We start from the raw sequence: 24,430 nt of genomic DNA on the forward strand, positions 1-24,430 counted from the left end.
ACCCTGTTGATGATTGTGACCATATTGATGATTGTGACCCTGTTGATGATTGTGGCCCTGTTCATGATTGTGACCCTGTTGATGACTGTGACCTTGTTGATGAGTGCGACCCTGTTGATGATTATGGCCCTGTTGATGATTGTGGCCCTGTTGGTGATTGTGACCCTGTTGATGATTGTGACCCTGTTTATGAGTGTGACCCTGTTGATGAATGTAACCCTGTTGAGGATTGTGACCCTGTTGATGATTGTGACCCTGATGATGACTGTGACCATAATGATGATTGTGGCCCTGTTGATGATTGTGACCCTGTTGATGATTGTGATCCTGTTGATGATTGTTACCCTGTTGATGATTGTGACCCTGTTGATGAGTGTGACCCTGTTGATGATTGTGACCCTGTTGATGATTGTGACCCTGTTGACGAGTGTGACCCTGTTGATGATTGAGACCCTGTTGATGATTGTGACCCCGTTGATGATTGTGACCCTGTTCATGACTGTGACCCTAATGATGATTGTGACCCTGTTGATGATTGTGACCCTGTTGATGTTTGTGGCACTGTTGATGATTATGACCTGTTGATGACTGTGACCCTGTTGATGATTGTGACCCTGTTGATGAGTGTGACCCTCTTCATGAATGTGACTCTGTTGATGATTGTTACCCTGTTGATGAGTGTGACCCTGTTGATGATTGTGTCCCTGTTGATGACTGTGAGGCTGTTGATGATTGTGACCCTGTTGATGACTGTCACCCTGTTGATGATTGTGACCCTGTTGATGATTGTGACCCTGTTTATGATTGTGACCCTCTTCATGATTGTGACCCTGTTGATGACTGTGACCCTGTTGATGACTGTGACACTGTTGATGAGTGTGACACAGTTCATGATTGTGACCCTGTTGATGACTTTGGCCCTGTTGATGACTGTGACCCTGTTGATGAGTGTGACCCTGTTCATGATTGTGACCTTGTTGATGACTGTGACCCTGTTGATGACTGTGACCCTGTTGATGAGTATGACCCTGTTCATGATTGTGACCCTGTTCATGATTGAGACCCTGTTGATGATTGTGACCCTGTTGATTACTGTGACCCTGTTGATGATTGAGACCCTGTTGATGACTGTGACCCTGTTGATGATTGAGACCCTGTTAATGATTGTGACCCTGTTGATGACTGTGACCCTGTTGATGGTTGAGACCCTGTTGATGAGTGTGACCCTACTGATGAGTGTGACCCTGTTCATGATTGTGACCCTGTTGATGACACCTCACTCATGACGTGTGTTATGGTGGCCCACCTCACAACTATATATGTTATATATGAGATGTTTATATTACCCTAACAGGATGGTAAACCATCTCTCTTTAGTTTCCCATTGGTTACTGCCCACTGAAGGTAAGCTTCAACCCACTGACTATGGTGTTCTACCCACTGACAGTGGGTACTACAAACTAACTATGAATTTCAATCCATGGTCTTTACCTAGTGGCTTTACTGTCTACCCACGAGCCATGGGTTCTACCTAGTGGTCACAGGTGTCTACCCACGAACCATGGGTTCTACCTAGTGGTCACAGGTGTCTACCCACGAACCATGGGTTCTACCTAGTGCTCACAGGTGTCTACCCACCAACCATGGGTTCTACCCAGTGGTCACAGATGTCTACCCACCAACCATGGGTTCTGCCCAGTGGTCATAGGTGTCTACCCACCAACCATGGGTTCTGCCTAGTGGTCACAGGTGTCTACCCACCAACCATGGGTTCTGCCTAGTGGTCACAGGTGTCTCCCCACCAACCATGGGTTCTACCCAGTGGTCACAGGTGTCTACCCACCAACCATGGGTTCTGCCTAGTGGTCACAGGTGTCTACCCACCAACCATGGGTTCTGCCTAGTGGTCACAGGTGTCTACCCACCAACCATGGGTTCTACCCAGTGGTCACAGGTGTCTACCCACCAACCATGGGTTCTGCCTAGTGGTTACAGGTGTCTACCCACGAACCATGGGTTCTACCCAGTGGTCACAGGTGTCTACCCACCAACCATGGGTTCTGCCTAGTGGTTACAGGTGTCTACCCACCAACCATGGGTTCTGCCTAGTGGTCACAGGTGTCTACCCACCAACCATGGGTTTTACCCAGTGGTCACAGGTGTCTACCCACGAACCATGGGTTCTGCCTAGTGGTTACAGGTGTCTACCCACCAACCATGGGTTCTGCCTAGTGGTCACAGGTGTCTACCCATCAACCATGGGTTCTACCCAGTGGTCACAGGTGTCTACCCACCAACCATGGGTTCTACCCAGTGGTCACAGGTGTCTACCCACGAACCATGGGTTCTGCCTAGTGGTTACAGGTGTCTACCCACCAACCATGGGTTCTGCCTAGTGGTTACAGGTGTCTACCCACCAACCATGGGTTCTGCCTAGTGGTCACAGGTGTCTACCCACCAACCATGGGTTCTACCCAGTGGTCACAGGTGTCTACCCACCAACCATGGGTTCTGCCTAGTGGTTACAGGTGTCTACCCACGAACCATGGGTTCTACCCAGTGGTCACAGGTGTCTACCCACGAACCATGGGTTCTGCCTAGTGGTTACAGGTGTCTACCCACCAACCATGGGTTCTGCCTAGTGGTCACAGATGTCTACCCACGAACCATGGGTTCTGCCTAGTGGTCACAGATGTCTACCCACCAACCATGGGTTCTATCTAGTGGTCACAAGTATCTACCCACTGGTGTGCATCAAGCAATGCTCCACTGTGTATCATGAACTCAACAGTAAATAAACCAGACTACATCAACTCACGTTCAACCCCACCAATAGACATCAAACAACTTTCACAACAAAGAAAACCAAGCGTGGCACACTGTGTATACACCAGGTGATGGATCATACTGACAGTTAGTGTGACACACTGCGTATACACCAGGTGATGGATCATACTGACAGTTAGTGTGACACACTGTGTATACACCAGGTGAAGAGTCATACTGACAGTTAGTGTGACACACTGCGTATACACCAGGTGATGAGTCATACTGACAGTTAGTGTGACACACTGTGTATACACCAGGTGATGGATCATACTGACAGTTAGTGTGACACACTGTGTACACACCAGATGATGAGTCATACTGACAGTTAGTGTGACACACTGCGTATACACCAGGTGATGAGTCATACTGACAGTTAGTGTGACACACTGCGTATACACCAGGTGATGAGTCATACTGACAGTTAGTGTGACACACTGTGTATACACCAGGTGATGGATCATACTGACAGTTAGTGTGACACACTGTGTATACACCAGGTGATGAATCATACTGAAAGTTAGTGTGACACACTGCGTATACACCAGGTGATGAATCATACTGAAAGTTAGTGTGATACACTGCGTATACACCAGGTGATGAGTCATACAGACAGTTAGTGTGACACACTGCGTATACACCAGGTGATGAGTCATGCTGACAGTTAGTGTGACACACTGCGTATACACCAGGTGATAAGTCATACTGACAGTTAGTGTGACATACTGTGTATACACCAGGTGATGGATCATACTGACAGTTAGTGTGACACACTGTGTATACACCAGGTGATGGATCATACTGACAGTTAGTGTGATACACTGTGTATACACCAGGTGATGGATCATACTGACAGTTAGTGTGACACACTGTGTATACACCAGGTGATGAATCATACTGACAGTTAGTGTGAAAACACTGTATACACCAGGTGATGAATCATACTGACAGTTAGTGTGAAAACACTGTGTATACACCAGGTGATGGGTCATACTGACAGTTAGTGTGATACACTGTGTATACACCAGGTGATGGATCATACTGACAGTTGGTGTGATACACTGCGTATACACCAGGTGATGGATCATACTGAAAGTTAGTGTGATACACTGCGTATACACCAGGTGATGAGTCATACTGACAGTTAGTGTGACACACTGCGTATACACCAGGTGATGAGTCATGCTGACAGTTAGTGTGACACACTGCGTATACACCAGGTGATAAGTCATACTGACGGTTAGTGTGACACACTGCGTATACACCAGGTGAAGAATCATACTGACAGTTAGTGTGACACACTGTGTATACACCAGGTGATGAGTCATACTGACAGTTAGTGTGACATACTGTGTATACACCAGGTGATGGATCATACTGACAGTTAGTGTGACATACTGTATATACACCAGGTGATGGATCATACTGACAGTTAGTGTGACACACTGTATACACCAGGTGATGGATCATACTGACAGTTAGTGTGATACACTGTGTATACACCTAGTGATGGATCATACTGACAGTTAGTGTGAAAACACTGTGTATACACCAGGTGATGGGTCATACTGACAGTTAGTGTGATACACTGTGTATACACCAGGTGATGGATCATACTGACAGTTGGTGTGATACACTGCGTATACACCAGGTGATGGATCATACTGACAGTTAGTGTGATACACTGTGTATACACCAGGTGATGGATCATACTGACAGTTAGTGTGATACACTGTGTATACACCAGGTGATGGATCATACTGACAGTTAGTGTGATACACTGTGTTTCACCAGGTGAAGGATCATACTGACGGTTAGTTTGACACACTGCGTATACACCAGGTGATGAGTCATACTGACAGTTAGTGTGACACACTGCGTATACACTAGGTGACGGATCATACTGACAGTTAGTGTGATACACTGTGTATACACTAGGTGATGGATCATACTGACAGTTAGTGTGATACACTGTGTATACACCAGGCGATGGATCATACTGACAGTTAGTGTAATACATTGTGTATACACCAGGTGATGGGTCATACTGACAGTTAGTGTGATACACTGTGTATACACCAGGTGATGGGTCATACTGACAGTTAGTGTGATACCCTGTGTATACATCAGGTGATGGATCATACTGACAGTTAGTGTGATACACTGTGTATACACCAGGTGATGGATCATACTGACAGTTAGTGTGATACACTGTGTATACACCAGGTGATGAGTCATGTTGACAGTTAGTGTGACACACTGCGTATACACCAGGTGATAAGTCATACTGACAGTTAGTGTGACACACTGCGTATACACCAGGTGATGGGTCATACTGACAGTTAGTGTGATACACTGTGTTTACACCAGGTGAAGATCATACTGACGGTTAGTTTGACACACTGCGTATACACCAGGTGATGGATCATACTGACAGTTAGTGTGACACACTGCGTATACACCAGGTGATGAGTCATACTGACAGTTAGTGTGACACACTGTGTACACACCAGGTGATGGGTCATACTGACAGTTAGTGTGATACCCTGTGTATACATCAGGTGATGGATCATACTGACAGTTAGTGTGACACACTGTGTATACACCAGGTGATGGGTCATACTGACAGTTAGTGTGACACACTGTGTATACATCAGGTGATGGATCATACTGACAGTTAGTGTGACACACTGTGTATACATCAGGTGATGGGTCATACTGACAGTTAGTGTGACACACTGTGTATACACCAGGTGATGGGTCATACTGACAGTTAGTGTGATACCCTGTGTATACACCAGGTGATGGATCATACTGACAGTTAGTGTGACACACTGTGTATACACCAGGTGATGGGTCATACTGACAGTTAGTGTGACACACTGTATATGCATCAGGTGATGGATCATACTGACAGTTAGTGTGACACACTGTGTATACACCAGGTGATGGATCATACTGACAGTTAGTGTGGCACACTGTGTATACACCAGGTGATGGATCATACTGACAGTTAGTGTGACACACTGTGTATACACCAGGTGATGGGTCATACTGACAGTTAGTGTGACACACTGTGTATACATCAGGTGATGGATCATACTGACAGTTAGTGTGACACACTGTGTATACACCAGGTGATGGATCATACTGACAGTTAGTGTGGCACACTGTGTATACACCAGGTGATGGATCATACTGACAGTTAGTGTGACACACTGTGTATACACCAGGTGATGGGTCATACTGACAGTTAGTGTGACACACTGTGTATACATCAGGTGATGGATCATACTGACAGTTAGTGTGACACACTGTGTATACACCAGGTGATGGGTCATACTGACAGTTAGTGTGACACACTGTGTATACATCAGGTGATGGATCATACTGACAGTGGTAAGTAACTTCCTTGGGAAAGTTTAAAAGTTTCTTGATAATTGTAATATGGAACAGAAGATACATCAGACACGCATGGATAAATGATCATATGATCAGTATGTTATCGGTAAGGTCGACATGTCATATGATCATTATGTTATCGGTAAGGTCAACACGTCATATGATCAGTATGTTATCGGTAAGGTCGACATGTCATATGATCAGTATGTTATCGGTAAGGTCAACTCGTCATATGATCAGTATGTTATCGGTAAGGTCGACATGTCATATGATCAGTATGTTATCGGTAAGGTCAACACGTCATATGGTCAGTATGTTATCGGTAAGGTCAATACGTCATATGGTCAGTATGTTATCGGTAAGGTCGACATGTCATATGATCAGTATGTTATCGGTAAGGTCAACACGTCATATGGTCAGTATGTTATCGGTAAGGTCGACATGTCATATGATCAGTATGTTATCGGTAAGGGCAACACGTCATATGGTCAGTATGTTATCGGTAAGGTCGACATGTCATATGATCAGCATGTTATCGGTAAGGTCAACACGTTATATGGTCAGTATGTTATCGGTAAGGTCGACATGTCATATGATCAGTATGTTATCGGTAAGGTCAACACGTCATATGGTCAGTATGTTATCGGTAATGTCACATGTTATATGATCAGTATGTTGTCGGTAAGGTCAACACGTCATATGGTCAGTATGTTATCGGTAAGGTCGACATGTCATATGATCAGTATGTTATCGGTAAGGTCGACATGTCATATGATCAGTATGTTATCGGTAAGGTAGACATGTCATATAATCAGTATGTTATCGGTAAGGTAAACAGTATGTTATCGGTAAGGTCGACATGTCATATGATCAGTATGTTATCGGTAAGGTAGACAGTATGTTATCGGTAAGGTCAATAATGTATATCATCACCGTCTTACAACAGTAGTATATATCAGATGGTTCCAGCTCAAGACATCTATATACATTATAGAATGTATATTGATCAAACATTTCTTCATTTTTCATCTAATTTCAGTCCTCCTCTGGTGAACTTCCTCCTTCCCCCCAGGAACTCCCTGTTATAACTACCATATCTTCCCCCAGGAACTCCCTGTTATAACTACCATATCTTCCCCAGCAACCTTCTGTTATAACTACCATATCTTCCCCCAGCAACTTCCTTTTATAACTACCATATCTTCCCCCAGCAACCTCCTGTTATAACTACCATATCTTCCCCCAGCAACCTCCTGTTATAACTACCATATCTTCCCCCAGCAACCTCCTGTTATAACTACCATATCCTCCCCAGCAACACCTCCCCCCCCCCGTGCTAACTTCATCAGTTATGATGGACTTTACGAACAACTTCTGTCCTGTTCCTTTTTCCTTTTGTAATCTCCCCACCACAACTCTCCTACAACCCTCTTCCTCTCACCAACACTACTCCCTTCTACAACCATTTCTCCACCACACACCTGTAGCCAACCATCGTCTGTCCTAACCTCTCATCCACAACCTACAACACACAACCTACAACACACAACCTACAACACACAACCTGCAACACACAACTTACAACACACAACCTGCAACACACAACCTACAACACACAACCTACAACACACAACCTGCAACACACAACCTACAACACACAACCTACAACACACAACCTACAACACACAACCTGCAACACACAACCTACAACACACAACCTACAACACACAACCTACAACACACAACCTGAAACACACAACCTACAACACACAACCTACAACACACAACCTACAACACACAACCTGCAACACACAACCTACAACACACAACCTACAACACACAACCTGCAACACACAACCTACAACACACAACCTACAACACACAATCTACAACACACAACCTGCAACACACAACCTACAACACACAACCTACAACACACAACCTACAACATACAACCTACAACACACAACCTACAACACACAACCTACAACATACAACCTACAACATACAACCTGCAACACACAACCTACAACATACAACCTACGACACACAACCTGCAACACACAACCTACAACACACAACCTACAACATACAACCTACAACACACAACCTACAACACACAACCTACAACACACAACCTACAACACACAACCTACAACATACAACCTGCAACAAACAACCTACAACATACAACTGATGTCATTCTACTAATAAAGTCATTAATAGGTAACTTGGCTCCTGCTGGGCCATGATCACAGTGATCCTGGTGGGCGATGATCACAGTGATCCTGGTGGGCCATGATCACAGTGATCCTGCTGGGCCATGATCACAGTGATCCTGTTGGGCCATGATCACAGTGATCCTACTGTGCCATGATCACAGTGATCCTGCTGGGCCATGATCACAGTGATCCTACTGAGCCATGATCACAGTGATCCTGCTGGGCCATGATCACAGTGATCTTCGTGGGCCATGATCAGAGTGATCCTGCTGGGCCATGAACACAGTGATCCTACTGAGCCATGATCACAGTGATCCTGCTGGGCCATGATCACAGTGATCCTGGTGAGCCATGATCACAGTGATCCTGCTGGGCCATGATCACAGTGATCATGCTGGGCCTTGATCACAGTGATCCTGCTGGGCCATGATCACAGTGATCCTACTGAGCCATGATCACAGTGATCCTGCTGGGCCATGATCACAGTGATCTTCGTGGGCCATGATCACAGTGATCCTGCTGGGCCATGAACACAGTGATCCTACTGAGCCATGATCACAGTGATCCTGCTGGGCCATGATCACAGTGATCCTGGTGAGCCATGATCACAGTGATCCTGCTGGGCCATGATCACAGTGATCCTGCTGGGCCATGATCACAGTGATCCTGCTGGGCCATGATCACAGTGATCCTGCTGGGCCATGATCACAGTAATCTTGCTGGGCCATGATCACAGTGATCCTGGTGGGCCATGATCACAGTGACCCTGCTGAGCCATGATCACAGTGATCCTGCTGGGCCATGATCACAGTGATCCTGGTGGGCCATGATCACAGTGATCCTGGTGGGCCATGATCACAGTGACCCCGCTGAGCCATGATCACAGTGATCCTGCTGGGCCATGATCACAGTGATCCTGCTGGGCCATGATCACAGTGATCCTACTGAGCCATGATCACAGTGATCCTGCTGGGCCATGATCACAGTGATCCTGGTGAGCCATGATCACAGTGATCCTGCTGGGCCATGATCACAGTGATCCTACTGAGCCATGATCACAGTGATCCTGCTGGGCCATGATCACAGTGATCTTCGTGGGCCATGATCACAGTGATCCTGCTGGGCCATGAACACAGTGATCCTACTGAGCCATGATCACAGTGATCCTGCTGGGCCATGATCACAGTGATCCTGGTGAGCCATGATCACAGTGATCCTGCTGGGCCATGATCACAGTGATCCTGCTGGGCCATGATCACAGTGATCCTGCTGGGCCATGATCACAGTGATCCTGCTGGGCCATGATCACAGTAATCTTGCTGGGCCATGATCACAGTGATCCTGGTGGGCCATGATCACAGTGACCCTGCTGAGCCATGATCACAGTGATCCTGCTGGGCCATGATCACAGTGATCCTGGTGGGCCATGATCACAGTGATCCTGGTGGGCCATGATCACAGTGACCCCGCTGAGCCATGATCACAGTGATCCTGCTGGGCCATGATCACAGTGATCCTGCTGGGCCATGATCACAGTGATCCTACTGAGCCATGATCACAGTGATCCTGCTGGGCCATGATCACAGTGATCCTGGTGAGCCATGATCACAGTGATCCTGCTGGGCCATGATCACAGTGATCCTGCTGGGCCTTGATCACAGTGATCCTGCTGGGCCATGATCACAGTGATCCTACTGAGCCATGATCACAGTGATCCTGCTGGGCCATGATCACAGTGATCTTCGTGGGCCATGATCACAGTGATCCTGCTGGGCCATGAACACAGTGATCCTACTGAGCCATGATCACAGTGATCCTTCTGGGCCATGATCACAGTGATCCTGGTGAGCCATGATCACAGTGATCCTGCTGGGCCATGATCACAGTGATCCTGCTGGGCCATGATCACAGTGATCCTGCTGGGCCATGATCACAGTGATCCTGCTGGGCCATGATCACAGTAATCTTGCTGGGCCATGATCACAGTGATCATGGTGGGCCATGATCACAGTGACCCTGCTGAGCCATAATCACAGTGATCCTGCTGGGCCATGATCACAGTGATCCTGCTGGGCCATGATCACAGTGATCCTGGTGGGCCATGATCACAGTGATCCTGGTGAGCCATGATCACAGTGATCCTGGTGGGCCATGATCACAGTGATCCTGCTGGGCCATGATCACAGTGATCCTGGTGGGCCATGATCACAGTGATCCTGCTGGGCTATGATCACAGTGATCCTGGTGAGCCATGATCACAGTGATCCTGCTGGGCCATGATCACAGTGATCCTGCTGGGCCATGATCACAGTGATCCTACTGAGCCATGATCACAGTGATCCTGCTAGGCCATGATCACAGTGACCCTGCTGAGCCATGATCACAGTGATCCTGCTGAGCCATGATCACAGTGATCCTGGTGGGCCATGATCACAGTGATCCTGCTGGGCCATGATCACAGTGATCCTGCTGAGCCATGATCACAGTGATCCTGCTGAGCCATGATCACAGTGATCCTGCTAGGCCATGATCACAGTGATCCTGCTAGGCCATGATCACAGTGATCCTGCTGAGCCATGATCACAGTGATCCTACTGAGCCATGATCACAGTGATCCTGCTAGGCCATGATCACAGTGACCCTGCTGAGCCATGATCACAGTGATCCTGCTGAGCCATGATCACAGTGATCCTGGTGGGCCATGATCACAGTGATCCTGCTGGGCCATGATCACAGTGATCCTGGTGAGCCATGATCACAGTGATCCTGCTGAGCCATGATCACAGTGATCCTGCTAGGCCATGATCACAGTGATCCTGCTAGGCCATGATCACAGTGATCCTGCTGAGCCATGATCACAGTGACCCTGTTGAGCCATGATCACAGTGATCCTGCTAGGCCATGATCACAGTGATCCTGGTGGGCCATGATCACCCCCTGGTGCGTGACCATGAACTAAGGCGACCTGGTTTTGCCCAACAGACCCGGAGGCCAGAGAACATCGTCAGGTGAACAGCTACATCAGTCGTATGGAACGCGAGGGAGTGGAACGGGTCAAGATGTTCGTGGTGGTCACCGTGGCTTATGTGGTCTTCTGGGGACCACTCTTCCTCGTCACGCTCCTAACCCCCTCGGGAGGCAAGACTGGGCTAAGTCATGAGGTGAGATGTTGTGAGATGGTAGGGAAGGGTGACACTTGGGGTCAGGCAGGGTGACACTTGGGGTCAGGCAGGGTGACACCTGGGGTGAGGCAGGGTGACACCTGGGGTGGGGCAGGGTGACACTTGGGGTCAGGCAGGGTGACACTTGGGGTGGGGCAGGGTGACACCTGGGGTCAGGCAGGGTGACACCTGGGGTGGGGCAGGGTGACACTTGGGGTCAGGCAGTGTGACACCTGGGGTGGGGCAGGGTGACACTTGGGGTCAGGCAGGGTGACACCTGGGGTCAGGCAGGGTGACACCTGGGGTCAGGCAGGGTGACACTTGGGGTGGGGCAGGGTGACACTTGGGGTCAGGCAGGGTGACACCTGGGGTGAGGCAGGGTGACACCTGGGGTCAGGCAGGGTGACACTTGGGGTCAGGCAGGGTGACACCTGGGGTCAGGCAGGGTGACACCTGGGGTGGGGCAGGGTGACACCTGGGGTCAGGCAGGGTGACACCTGGGGTCAGGCAGGGTGACACCTGGGGTCAGGCAGGGTGACACCTGGGGTGGGGCAGGGTGACACCTGGGGTCAGGCAGGGTGACACCTGGGGTGGGGCAGGGTGACACCTGGGGTCAGGCAGGGTGACACCTGGGGTGGGGCAGGGTGACACCTGGGGTCAGGCAGGGTGACACCTGGGGTCAGGCAGGGTGACACCTTGGGTCAGGCAGGGTGACACCTGGGGTGGGGCAGGGTGACACCTGGGGTCAGGCAGGGTGACACCTGGGGTCAGGCAGGGTGACACCTGGGGTCAGGCAGGGTGACACCTGGGGTCAGGCAGGGTGACACCTGGAGTGAGGCAGGGTGACACCTGGGGTGGGGCAGGGTGACACTTTGGGTCAGGCAGGGTGACACCTGGGTTCAGGCAGGGTGACACCTGGGGTCAGGCAGGTGACACCTGGGGTGAGGCAGGTGACACCACACCTGCAGTGTATGTTGTGACCTGGTGCAGGTGTGGTGTACAGATCACAACCCACTACAACACCATCATCAGCACACCTGCAGTGTATGTTGTGACCTGGTGCAGGTGTGGTGCACAGATCACAACCCACTACAACACCATCATCAGCACACCTGCAGTGTATGTTGTGACCTGGTGCAGGTGTGGTGCACAGATCACAACACCACTACAACACCATCATCAGCACACCTGCAGTGTATGTACAACAAGGTATTTGATCAAGGAATCAGACTTCTATAATGTATCGTGTGAAACCTTTCCAATGAAGGTGGTAACCCCATTACTATGTACTATATGTACTTCATGTACATATGATCTATCTTACACATGCCTTAGTGAGGTGGTAATGACGGAGTGTATACCTCCATACACGGTGATGTATGACTCACCTCCACATACACGTCTCTGTATGACTCACCTCCACATACACGTCTCTGTATGACTCACCTCCACATACACGTCGCTGTATGACTCACCTCCACATACACGTCTCTGTATGACTCACCTCCACATACACGTCGCTGTATGACTCACCTCCACATGCACGTCTCTGTATGACTCACCTCCACATACACGTCGCTGTATGACTCACCTCCACATACACGTCGCTGTATGACTCACCTCCACATACACGTCTCTGTATGACTCACCTCCACATACACGTCGCTGTATGACTCACCTCCACATACACGTCTCTGTATGACTCACCTCCACATACACGTCTCTGTATGACTCACCTCCACATACACGTCTCTGTATGACTCACCTCCACATGCACGTCGCTGTATGACTCACCTCCACATACACGTCGCTGTATGACTCACCTCCACATACACGTCGCTGTATGACTCACCTCCACATACACGTCGCTGTATGACTCACCTCCACATACACGTCGCTGTACCGCTTGATGCACAATACCTTTGTGACATAATCTGCCTTCAGCCTCTATACCATAATCCACCTTGACCCTTTGTTAGGTAATCCTGCTCCACCCTCCCTGACACACTAACCCTCCCTGACACACTAACCCTCCCTGACACTCTGACCCTCCCTGACACTCTGACCCTCCCTGACACACTAACCCTCCCTGACACATTAACCCTCCCTGACACACTAACCCTCCCTGACACACTAACCCTCCCTGTCACACTAACCCTCCCTGACACACTAGCCCTCCCTGACACACTAACCCTCCCTGACACACTAACCCTCCCTGACACTCTGACCCTCCCTGACACACTAACCCTCCCTGACACACTAACCCTCCCTGACACACTAACCCTCCCTGACACACTAGCCCTCCCTGACACACTAACCCTCCCTGACACACTAACCCTCCCTGAACTCTGACCCTCCCTGACACACTAACCCTCCCTGACACTCCAACCCTCCCTGACACTCTGACCCTCCCTGACACACTAACCCTCCCTGACACACTAACCCTCCCTGACACACTAGCCCTCCCTGACACACTAACCCTCCCTGACACACTAACCCTCCCTGACACTCCGGCCCTCCCTGACACACTAACGCTCCCTGACACACTAACCCTCCCTGACACTCTGACCCTCCCTGACACACTAACCCTCCCTGACACACTAGCCCTCCCTGACACACTAACCCTCCCTGACACACTAGCCCTCCCTGACACACTAACCCTCCCCGACACTGTGACCCTCCCTGACACACTAACCCTCCCTGACACTCCAACCCTCCCTGACACACTAACCCTCCCGGACACACTAACCTCCCTGACACTCTGACCCTCCCTGACACACTAACCCTCCCTGACACTCTGACCCTCCCTGACACACTAACCCTCCCTGACACACTAACCCTTCCTGACACACTAACCCTCCCTGACACTCTGACCCTCCCTGACACACTAACCCTCCCTGACACTCTGACCCTCCCTGACACACTAACCCTCCCTGACACACTAACCCTCCCTGACACACTAACCCTCCCTGACACACTAGCCCTCCCTGACACACTAATCCTCCCTGACACACTAACCCTCCCTGACACACTAACCCTCCCTACCACTCTGACCCTCCCTGACACACTAACCCTCCCTGACACGCTGACCCACACATCCTGACCCTCCCTGACACACTAACCCTCCCTGACACTGACCCACACATCCTGACCCTCCCTGACACAGTGACGCTCCCTGACACGCTGACCCACACATCCTGACCCTACCTGACACTGTGACCCACACATCGTGACCCTCCCTGACACAGTGACCCACACATCCTGACCCTCCCTGTCACAGTGACCGACACATCCTGACCCTCCCTGACACAGTGACCCACACATCTTGACCCTCCCTGACACTGTGACCCACACATCCTGACCCTCCCTGACACTGTGACCCACACATCATGACCCTCCCTGACACGCTGACCCACAAATCCATGTCACCCAGTAGACTGTGCCTGTGTCGTGCGTCCAGGTCACCTGCTGTATTCACCTTCCTATATTACCATGTCACCTGCTGTACACACCTTCCTATATTCCCAGGTCACCTGCTGTACACACCTTCCGATATTCCCAGGTCACCTGCTGTACACACCTTCCTATATTCCCAGGTCACCTGCTGTCCACACCTCCCTATATTACCATGTCGCCTGCTGTACACACCTTCCTATATTCCCAGGTCACCTGCTGTACACACCTTCCTATATTCCCAGGTCACCTGCTGTGCACATCTTCCTATATTCCCAGGTCACCTGCTGTACACACCTTCCTATATTACCATGTCGCCTGCTGTACACACCTTCCTATATTCCCAGGTCACCTGCTGTACACACCTTCCTATATTCCCAGGTCACCTGCTGTACATACCTTCCTATATTCCCAAGTCACCTGCTGTGCACACCTTCCTATATTCCCAGGTCACCTGCTGTACACACCTTCCCATATTACCATGTCGCCTGCTGTACACACCTTCCTATATTCCCAGGTCACCTGCTGTACACACCTTCCTATATTCCCAGGTCACCTACTGTACACACCTTCCTATATTCCCAGGTCACCTGCTGTACACACCTTCCTATATTCCTAGGTCGCCTGCTGTACACACCTTCCTATATTCCCAGGTCACCTGCTGTACACACCTTCCTATATTCCCAGGTCACCTGCTCTACACACCTTCCTATATTTCCAGGTTACCTGCTGTACACACCTTCCTATATTCCCAGGTCACCTGCTGTACACACCTTTCTATATTACCATGTCGCCTGCTGTACACACCTTCCTATATTCCCAGGTCACCTGCTGTACACACCTTCCTATATTCCCAGGTCACCTGCTGTGCACACCTTCCTATATTTCAGGTCACCTGCTGTACACACCCTCCTATATTCCCAGGTCACTTGCTGTACACACCTTCCTATATTTCCAAGTCACCTGCTGTACACACCTTCCTATATTCCCAGGTCGCCTGCTGTACACACCTTCCTATATTCCCAGGTCACCTGCTGTACACACCTTCCTATATTCCCAGGTCACCTGCGGTACACACCTTCCTATATTCCCAGGTCACCTGCTGTACACACCTTCCTATATTCCCAGGTCACCTGCTGTACACACCTTCCTATATTACCATGTCGCCTGCTGTACACACCTTCCTATATTCCCAGGTCACCTGCTGTACACACCTTCCTATATTCCCAGGTCACCTGCTGTACACATCTTCCTATATTCCCAGGTCACCTGCTATACACACCTTCCTATATTCCCAGGTCACCTGCTGTACACACCTTCCTATATTACCATGTCGCCTGTTGTACACACCTTCCTATATTGCCAGGTCACCTGCTGTACACACCTTCCTATATTCCCAGGTCACCTGCTGTACACACCTTCCTATATTCCCAGGTCACCTGCTTTGCACACCTTCCTATATTACCATGTCGCCTGCTGTACAAACCTTCCTATATTCCCAGGTCACCTGCTGTACATACCTTCCTATATTCCCAGGTCACCTGCTGTACACACCTTCCTATATTCCCAGGTCACCTGCTGTGCACACCTTCCTATATTACCATGTCGCCTGCTGTACACACCTTCCTATATTCCCAGGTCACCTGCTGTACACACCTTCCTATATTCCCAGGTCACCTGCTGTACACACCTTCGTATATTACCATGTCGCCTGCTGTACACACCTTCCTATATTCCCAGGTCACCTGCTGTACACACCTTCCTATATTCCCAGGTCACCTGCTGTACACACCTTCCTATATTCCCAGGTCACCTGCTGTACACACCTTCCTATATTCCCAGGTCACCTGCTGTACACACCTTCCTATATTACCATGTCGCCTGCTGTACACACCTTCCTATATTCCCAGGTCACCTGCTGTACACACCTTCCTATATTCCCAGGTCACCTGCTGTACACACCTTCCTATATTCCCAGGTCACCTGCTGTACACACCTTCCTATATTCCCAGGTCACCTGCTGTACACACCTTCCTATATCCCCAGGTCAACTGCTGTACACACCTTCCTATATTCCCAGGTCACCTGCTGTACACACCTTCCTATATTCCCAGGTCACCTGCTGTACACACCTTCCTATATTCCCAGGTCACCTGCTGTACACACCTTCCTATATCCCCAGGTCACCTGCTGTACACACCTTCCTATATTCCCAGGTCACCTGCTGTACACACCTTCCTATATCCCCAGGTCACCTGCTGTACACACCTTCCTATATTCCCAGGTCACCTGCTGTACACACCTTCCTATATTCCCAGGTCACCTCTGTCAGGAACAGTCATGTTCACCCCCCCCCTCCCTCCTCATGACCACGGCCAGTGCCGTCTGTGTCTCACGACCTTTGACCTTTCTCGTGTGGCAGGTGACCCTTCATGTGGCGCACGTCCACGCCTTCGTCAACCCGGCTCTCTTCCTGGCGCTACACAAGGGTTTGAGGAAAGCTGTCACTGACATCATGTGTTGTCACTGTTCCTCGGTAAGTACCTCCAGGTCCACCTCCAGGTCCAGGTGTTGTCACTGTTCCTCGGTAAGTACCTCCAGGTCCACCTCCAGGTCCACCTCCGGTCCAGGTGTTGTCACTGTTCCTCGGTAAGTACCTCCAGGTCCACCTCCAGGTCCACCTCCAGGTCCAGGTGTTGTCACTGTTCCTCGGTAAGTACCTCCAGGTCCACCTCCAGGTCCTCCTCCAGGTCCAAGTATTGTCACTGTTCTTCGGTAAGTGACCCCAGGTCCACCTCCAGGTCCACCTCCAGGTCCAGGTGTTGTCACTGTTCCTCGGTAAGTACCTCCAGGTCCACCTCCAGGTCCAGGTGTTGTCACTGTTCCTCGGTAACTCCAGGTCCATCTCCAGGTCCACCTCCAGGTCCAGGTGTTGTCACTGTTCCTCGGTAAGTACCTACAGGTCCACCTCCAGGTCCACCTCCAGGTCCAAGTGTTGTCACTGTTCTTCGGTAAGTGACTCCAGGTCCACCTCCAGGTCCACCTCCAGGTCCAGGTGTTGTCACTGTTCCTCGGTAAGTACCTCCAGGTCCACCTCCAGGTCCAGGTGTTGTCACTGTTCCTCGGTAAGTAACTCCAGGTCCACCTCCAGGTCCAGGTGTTGTCACTGTTCCTCAGTAAATACCTCCAGGCCCACCTCCAGGTCCAGGAGTTGTCACTGTTCCTCGGTAAGTAACTCCAGGTCCACCTCCAGGTCCACCTCCAGGTCCAGGAGTTGTCACTGTTCCTCGGTAAGTAACTCCAGGTCCACCTCCAGGTCCAGGTGTTGTCACTGTTCCTCGGTAAGTACCTCCAGGTCCACCTCCAGGTCCAGGTGTTGTCACTGTTCCTCGATAAGTAACTCCAGGTCCACCTCCAGGTCCAGGTGTTGTCACTGTTCCTCAGTAAATACCTCCAGGTCCACCTCCAGGTCCAGGAGTTGTCACTGTTCCTCGGTAAGTAACTCCAGGTCCACCTCCAGGTCCAGGTGTTGTCACTGTTCCTCGGTAAGTAACTCCAGGTCCACCTCCAGGTCCACTTCCAGGTCCAGGTGTTGTCACTGTCCTCAGTAAGTACCTCCAGGTCCACCTCCAGGTCTAGGTGTTGTCACTGTTCCTCGGTAAGTAACTCCAGGTCCACCTCCAGGTCCACCTCCAGGTCCACCTCCAGGTCCAGGTGTTGTCACTGTTCCTCGGTAAGTAACTCCAGGTCCACCTCCAGGTCCACCTCCAGGTCCAGGTGTTGTCACTGTTCCTCGGTAAGTAATTCCAGGTCCACCTCCAGGTCCACCTCCAGGTCCAGGTGTTGTCACTGTTCCTCGGTAAGTAACTCCAGGTCCACCTCCAGGTCCACCTCCAGGTCCAGGTGTTGTCACTGTTCCTCAGTAAGTACCTCCAGGTCCACCTCCAGGTCCACCTACAGGTCCACCTCCAGGTCCAGGTGTTGTCACTGTTCCTCGGTAAGTAACTCTAGGTCCACCTCCAGGTCCACCTCCAGGTCCAGGTGTTGTCACTGTTCCTCAGTAAGTACCTCCAGGTCCACCTCCAGGTCTAGGTGTTGTCACTGTTCCTCGGTAAGTAACTCCAGGTCCACCTCCAGGTCCACCTCCAGGTCCAGGTGTTGTCACTGTTCCTCGGTAAGTAACTCCAGGTCCACCTCCAGGTCCAGGTGTTGTCACTGTTCCTCGGTAAGTAACTCCAGGTCCACCTCCAGGTCCACCTCCAGGTCCACCTCCAGGTCCAGGTGTTGTCACTTTTCCTCGGTAAGTAACTCCAGGTCCACCTCCAGGTCCACCTCCAGGTCCAGGTGTTGTCACTGTTCCTCGGTAAGTAACTCCAGGTCCACCTCCGGGTCCACCTCCAGGTCCAGGTGTTGTCACTGTTCCTCGGTAAGTAACTCCAGGTCCACCTCCAGGTCCACCTCCAGGTCCAGGTGTTGTCACTGTTCCTCGGTAAGTAACTCCAGGTCCACCTCCAGGTCCACCTCCAGGTCCAGGTGTTGTCACTGTTCCTCGGTAAGTAACTCCAGGTCCACCTCCAGGTCCACCTCCAGGTCCAGGTGTTGTCACTGTTCCTCGGTAAGTAACTCCAGGTCCACCTCCAGGTTCACCTCCAGGTCCAGGTTGAAGTACAGTACAAGCTGCAGGTCCAGGTCCAAGTAGAGCCAAAGGTCCAGGTACAGCTCCAGGTCCAGGTCCAAGTATTGACTTCTGACTCAAGACCTCTGTGATCGTGATGACCTCCATGTTGATGATGACCTTCATGGTAATGATGACCATCATGGTAGTGATGACCTCCATGGTGGTGATGACCATAGTGGTGATGACCAACATGGTGGGATGACCTCTATGGCAGTGATGACCTCCATGGTGGTGATGACCATAGTGGTGATGACCCCTATAGTGGTATTGTGTCCTCATAATGGGTCATCTTGTGACCAACTTGATCAATATAGTCTGCTGGGAGGTTTGTTATATATCGTATGTATTAAATTGGTTATTATTATTATTATCAGTTATTATGATGTGTTACGTAGAGACAGGTAACTCATGGTTTGTAACGTTCTTGTAACGTTCTCTCTCTTATAACATTTCTATCTTCCAACACAGACATCTGGGATTCGAATCCCTTACAAGATTTGGACACATTTGGTGAAGTTCATTATGTACTTACTATATTATATACTGACTATATTATATAATGAGTATATTATATAATGACTATGTTATATAATGACTATATTATATAATGACTATATTATACAATGACTATATTATATAATGACTATATTATATATTGACTATATTATATACTGACTATATTGTATATTGACTATATTATATATTGACAATATTATATAATGACTATATTATATACTGACTATATTATGTAATGACTATAATATATAATGACTATATTATATAATGACTATATTATATAATGACTATATTATATACTGACTATATTATATATTGACTATATTATATATTGACTATATTATATAATGACTATATTGTATAATGACTATATTATATACTGACTATATTACATATTGACTATATTATATATTGACTATATCATATAATGACTATATTATATAATGATTATATTATATACTGACTATATTATATATTGACTATATTATATATTGACTATATGATATAATGACTGTTATATACTGACTATATTATATATTGACTATATTACATATTGACTATATTATATACTTACTATATTATATATTGACTCTATTACATATTGACTATATTATATACTGACTATATTATGTATTGACTATATTACATATTGACTATATTGTATACTGACTATATTATATAATGACTATATTATATAATGACTATATTATATACTAGTTACCATAAGTTCTTTTGAACACATTTGTTATAGTGTGTAGTGAGTGATCTCGATTTAATATGATGTGAATTTTACCTCCTGTTCGGGTGTCCCAGTGGAAAGTTAGCATCATGTATACCTGTCCCAATGAAAGTTAACATCATGTATACCTGTCCCAATGAAAGTTAACATCATGTATACCTGTCCCAATGAAAGTTGATATCATGTATACCTGTCCCAATGAAAGTTAATATCATGTATACCTGTCCCAATGAAAATTAACATCATGTATACCTGTCCCAATGAAAGTTGATATCATGTATACCTGTCCCAATGAAAGTTAACATCATGTATACCTGTCCCAATGAAAATTAACATCATGTATACCTGTCCCAATGAAAGTTAATATCATGTATACCTGTCACAATGAAAGTTAATATCATGTATAACTGTCCCAATGAAAGTTAATATCATGTATACCTGTCCCAATGAAAGTTAACATCATGTATACCTGTCCCTATGAAAGTTAACATCATGTATACCTGTCGCAACGAAAGTTAACATCATGTATACCTGTACCAATGAAAGTTTACATCATAAATACCTGTCCCAATGAAAGTTAACATCATGTCTACCTGTTCCACTGAAAGTTAACATCATGTATACCTATCCCAGAGAAAGTCAACATCATGTATACCTGTCGCAATGAAAGTTAACATCATGTATACCTGTCCCAATGAAAGTTAATATCATGTATACCTGTCCCAATGAAAGTTAACATCATGTGTCCCTGTCGCAATGAAAGTTAACATCATGTATACCTGTCGCAATGAAAGTTAACATCATGTATACCTGTCCCAATGAAAGTTAATATCATGTATACCTGTCCAAATGAAGGTTAACATCATGTATACCTGTCCCAATGAAAGTTAACATCATGTATACCTGTCCCAATGAAAGTTAACATCATGTATACCTGTCCCAATGAAAGTTTACATCATAAATACCTGTCCCAATGAAAGTTAACATCATGTCTACTTGTCCCACTGAAAGTTAACATCATGTATACCTATCCCAGAGAAAGTCAACATCATGTATATCTGTCCCAGTGGAAGTTAACATTATGTGTACTTGTCCCAGTAGAAGTTAACATCATGTATAGCTGTCCAAGTGGAAGTTAACATTATGTATATCTGTCCCAATGAAAGTTAGCATCATGTATGCCTATCCTAGTAGAAGTTAACATCATGTATAGGTGTCCCAGTGGAAGTTAACATTATGTATACCTGTCCCAATGAAAGTTAACATCAAGTATACTTGTCCCAGAGAAAGTTAACATCATGTATACCTGTCCCAGAGAAAGTCAGCATCATGTATACCTGTCCCAGTGGAAGTTAATATCATGTATACCTGTGCAAGTATTGACAGTTCATACAGTAAGGTGATGATGGTAGGTGGGATAATGACATGCATGATGCAGTTTACGCAGTGGGAGGGGCAGTTTACGCAGTGGGAGGGGCAGTTTACCCAGTGGGAGGGGCAGTTTACCCAGTGGGAGGGGCAGTTTACCCAGTGGGAGGGGCAGTTTACCCAGTGGGAGGGGCAGTGGGAGGGGCAGTGGGAGGGTGTGTATGTAAGCAGTTGGTACAGTCGAGTGGGAGGGGCAGTTTACGCAGTGGAAGGGGCAGTTTACGCAGTGGGAGGGGCAGTTTACTCAGTGGGAGGGGCAGTGGGATCTAAGCAGTTGGTACAGTCGAGTGGGAGAGTAACGTAGTGTTGGTGTGGCAGCAGGAGGAGCAGAGGAGCCGTAGTGAGGGCGTGTCAGCCATCCAGCCCAACCTGACCACCTCCCACTCCAGTCTGGCTGGGGGTCTGAGTGGGACCAGTGGTGGCCTGACGGGAGGCCTGAGCACCAGTGGCCTCAGTGGGGCCACGGCCATGTCCACCACCGCCGGCGCTCAGGCCATGCAGCCCTACTCCACTGAAGGAGACATCACCCCGCCACCATTTACCTCCATCAATAGACCTTATCTGTAAGTACACGTCGCTCTCGTCATCCTATATATATATATATATATATATATATATATATATATATATATATATATATATATATATATATATATATATATACTAATTCATTTTATTTTGACGCTGTCTCCCACGTTAGCGAGGTAGCGCAAGGAAACAGACGAAAGAATGGCCCAACCCACCCACATACACATGTATATACATACACGTCCACACACGCAAACATACATACCTATACATCTCAACATATACATATAAATATGTATATACACACAGACATATACATATATACACATGTACATAATTCATACTGTCTGCCTTTATTCATTTCCGTCGCCACCTCGCCACATAAGAAATAACCCCCCTCCCCCCTCATGTGTGCGAGGTAGCGCTAGGAAAAGACAACAAAGGCCACATTCGTTCACACTCAGTCTCTTGCTGTCATGTAATAATGCACCGAAACCACAGCTCCCTTCCCACATCCAGGCACCACAAAACTTTCCATGGTTTACCCCAGACGCTTCACATGCCCTGGTTCAATCCATTGACAGCACGTCGACCCCGGTATACCACATCGTTCCAATTCACTCTTTTCCTTGCACGCCTTTCACCCTCCTGCATGTTCAGGCCCCGATCACTCAAGATCACTTTCACTCCATCTTTCCATCTCCAATTTGGTCACCCACTTCTCGTTCCCTCCACCTCTGACACATATATCCTCTTGGTCAATCTTTCCTCACTCATTCTCTCAATGTGACCAAACCATTTCAAAACACCCTCTTCTGTTCTCTCAACCACACTTTTTATTTCCACACATCTCTCTTACCCTTACATTACTTACTCGATCAAACCACCTCACACCACATATTGTCCTCAAACATCTCATTTCCAGCACATCCACCCTCCTGCGCACAACTCTATCCATAGCCCACGCCTCGCAACCATACAACATTGTTGGAACCACTATTCCTTCAAACATACCCATTTTTGCTTTCCAAGATAATGTTCTCGACTTCCACACATTCTTCAACGCTCCCAGAACTTTCGGCCCCTCCCCCACCCTATGATTCACCTCCGCTTCCATGGTTCCATCCACTGCCAGATCCACTCCCAGATATCTAAAACACTTCACTTCCTCCAGTTTTTCTCTATTCAAACTTACCTCCCAATTGACTTGACCCTCAACCCTACTGTACCTAATAACCTTGCTCTTATTCACATTTACTTTCAGCTTTCTTCTTTCACAAACTTTACCAAACTCAGTCACCAGCTTCTGCAGTTTCTCACATGAATCAACCACCAGCGCTGTATCATCAGCGAACAACAACTGACTCACTTTCCAAGCTCTCTCATCCACAACAGACTGCATACTTGCCCCTCTTTCCAAAACTCTTGCATTCACCCCCTAACAACCCCATCCATGAACAAATTAAACAACCATGGT

The 24,430-nt window shown here is 48.2% G+C and overlaps 1 protein-coding gene across 1 annotated transcript in view; it reads left to right on the forward strand.

The window, feature by feature from the left end:
* LOC139748635 (uncharacterized) overlaps window positions 1–24,430 on the forward strand; it is a 707,069-nt gene that overhangs the window by 586,243 nt on the left and 96,396 nt on the right. Inside the window, exons 7-9 of the mRNA XM_071661839.1 lie at window positions 11,433–11,611; window positions 17,487–17,600; window positions 22,744–22,988. Coding sequence (XP_071517940.1) covers window positions 11,433–11,611; window positions 17,487–17,600; window positions 22,744–22,988 — 538 coding nt within the window. The remainder of the gene's footprint in view (window positions 1–11,432; window positions 11,612–17,486; window positions 17,601–22,743; window positions 22,989–24,430) is intronic.

Source organism: Panulirus ornatus, chromosome 5, assembly GCF_036320965.1.
Source record: "Panulirus ornatus isolate Po-2019 chromosome 5, ASM3632096v1, whole genome shotgun sequence".
Lineage (NCBI taxonomy): Eukaryota > Metazoa > Arthropoda > Malacostraca > Decapoda > Palinuridae > Panulirus > Panulirus ornatus.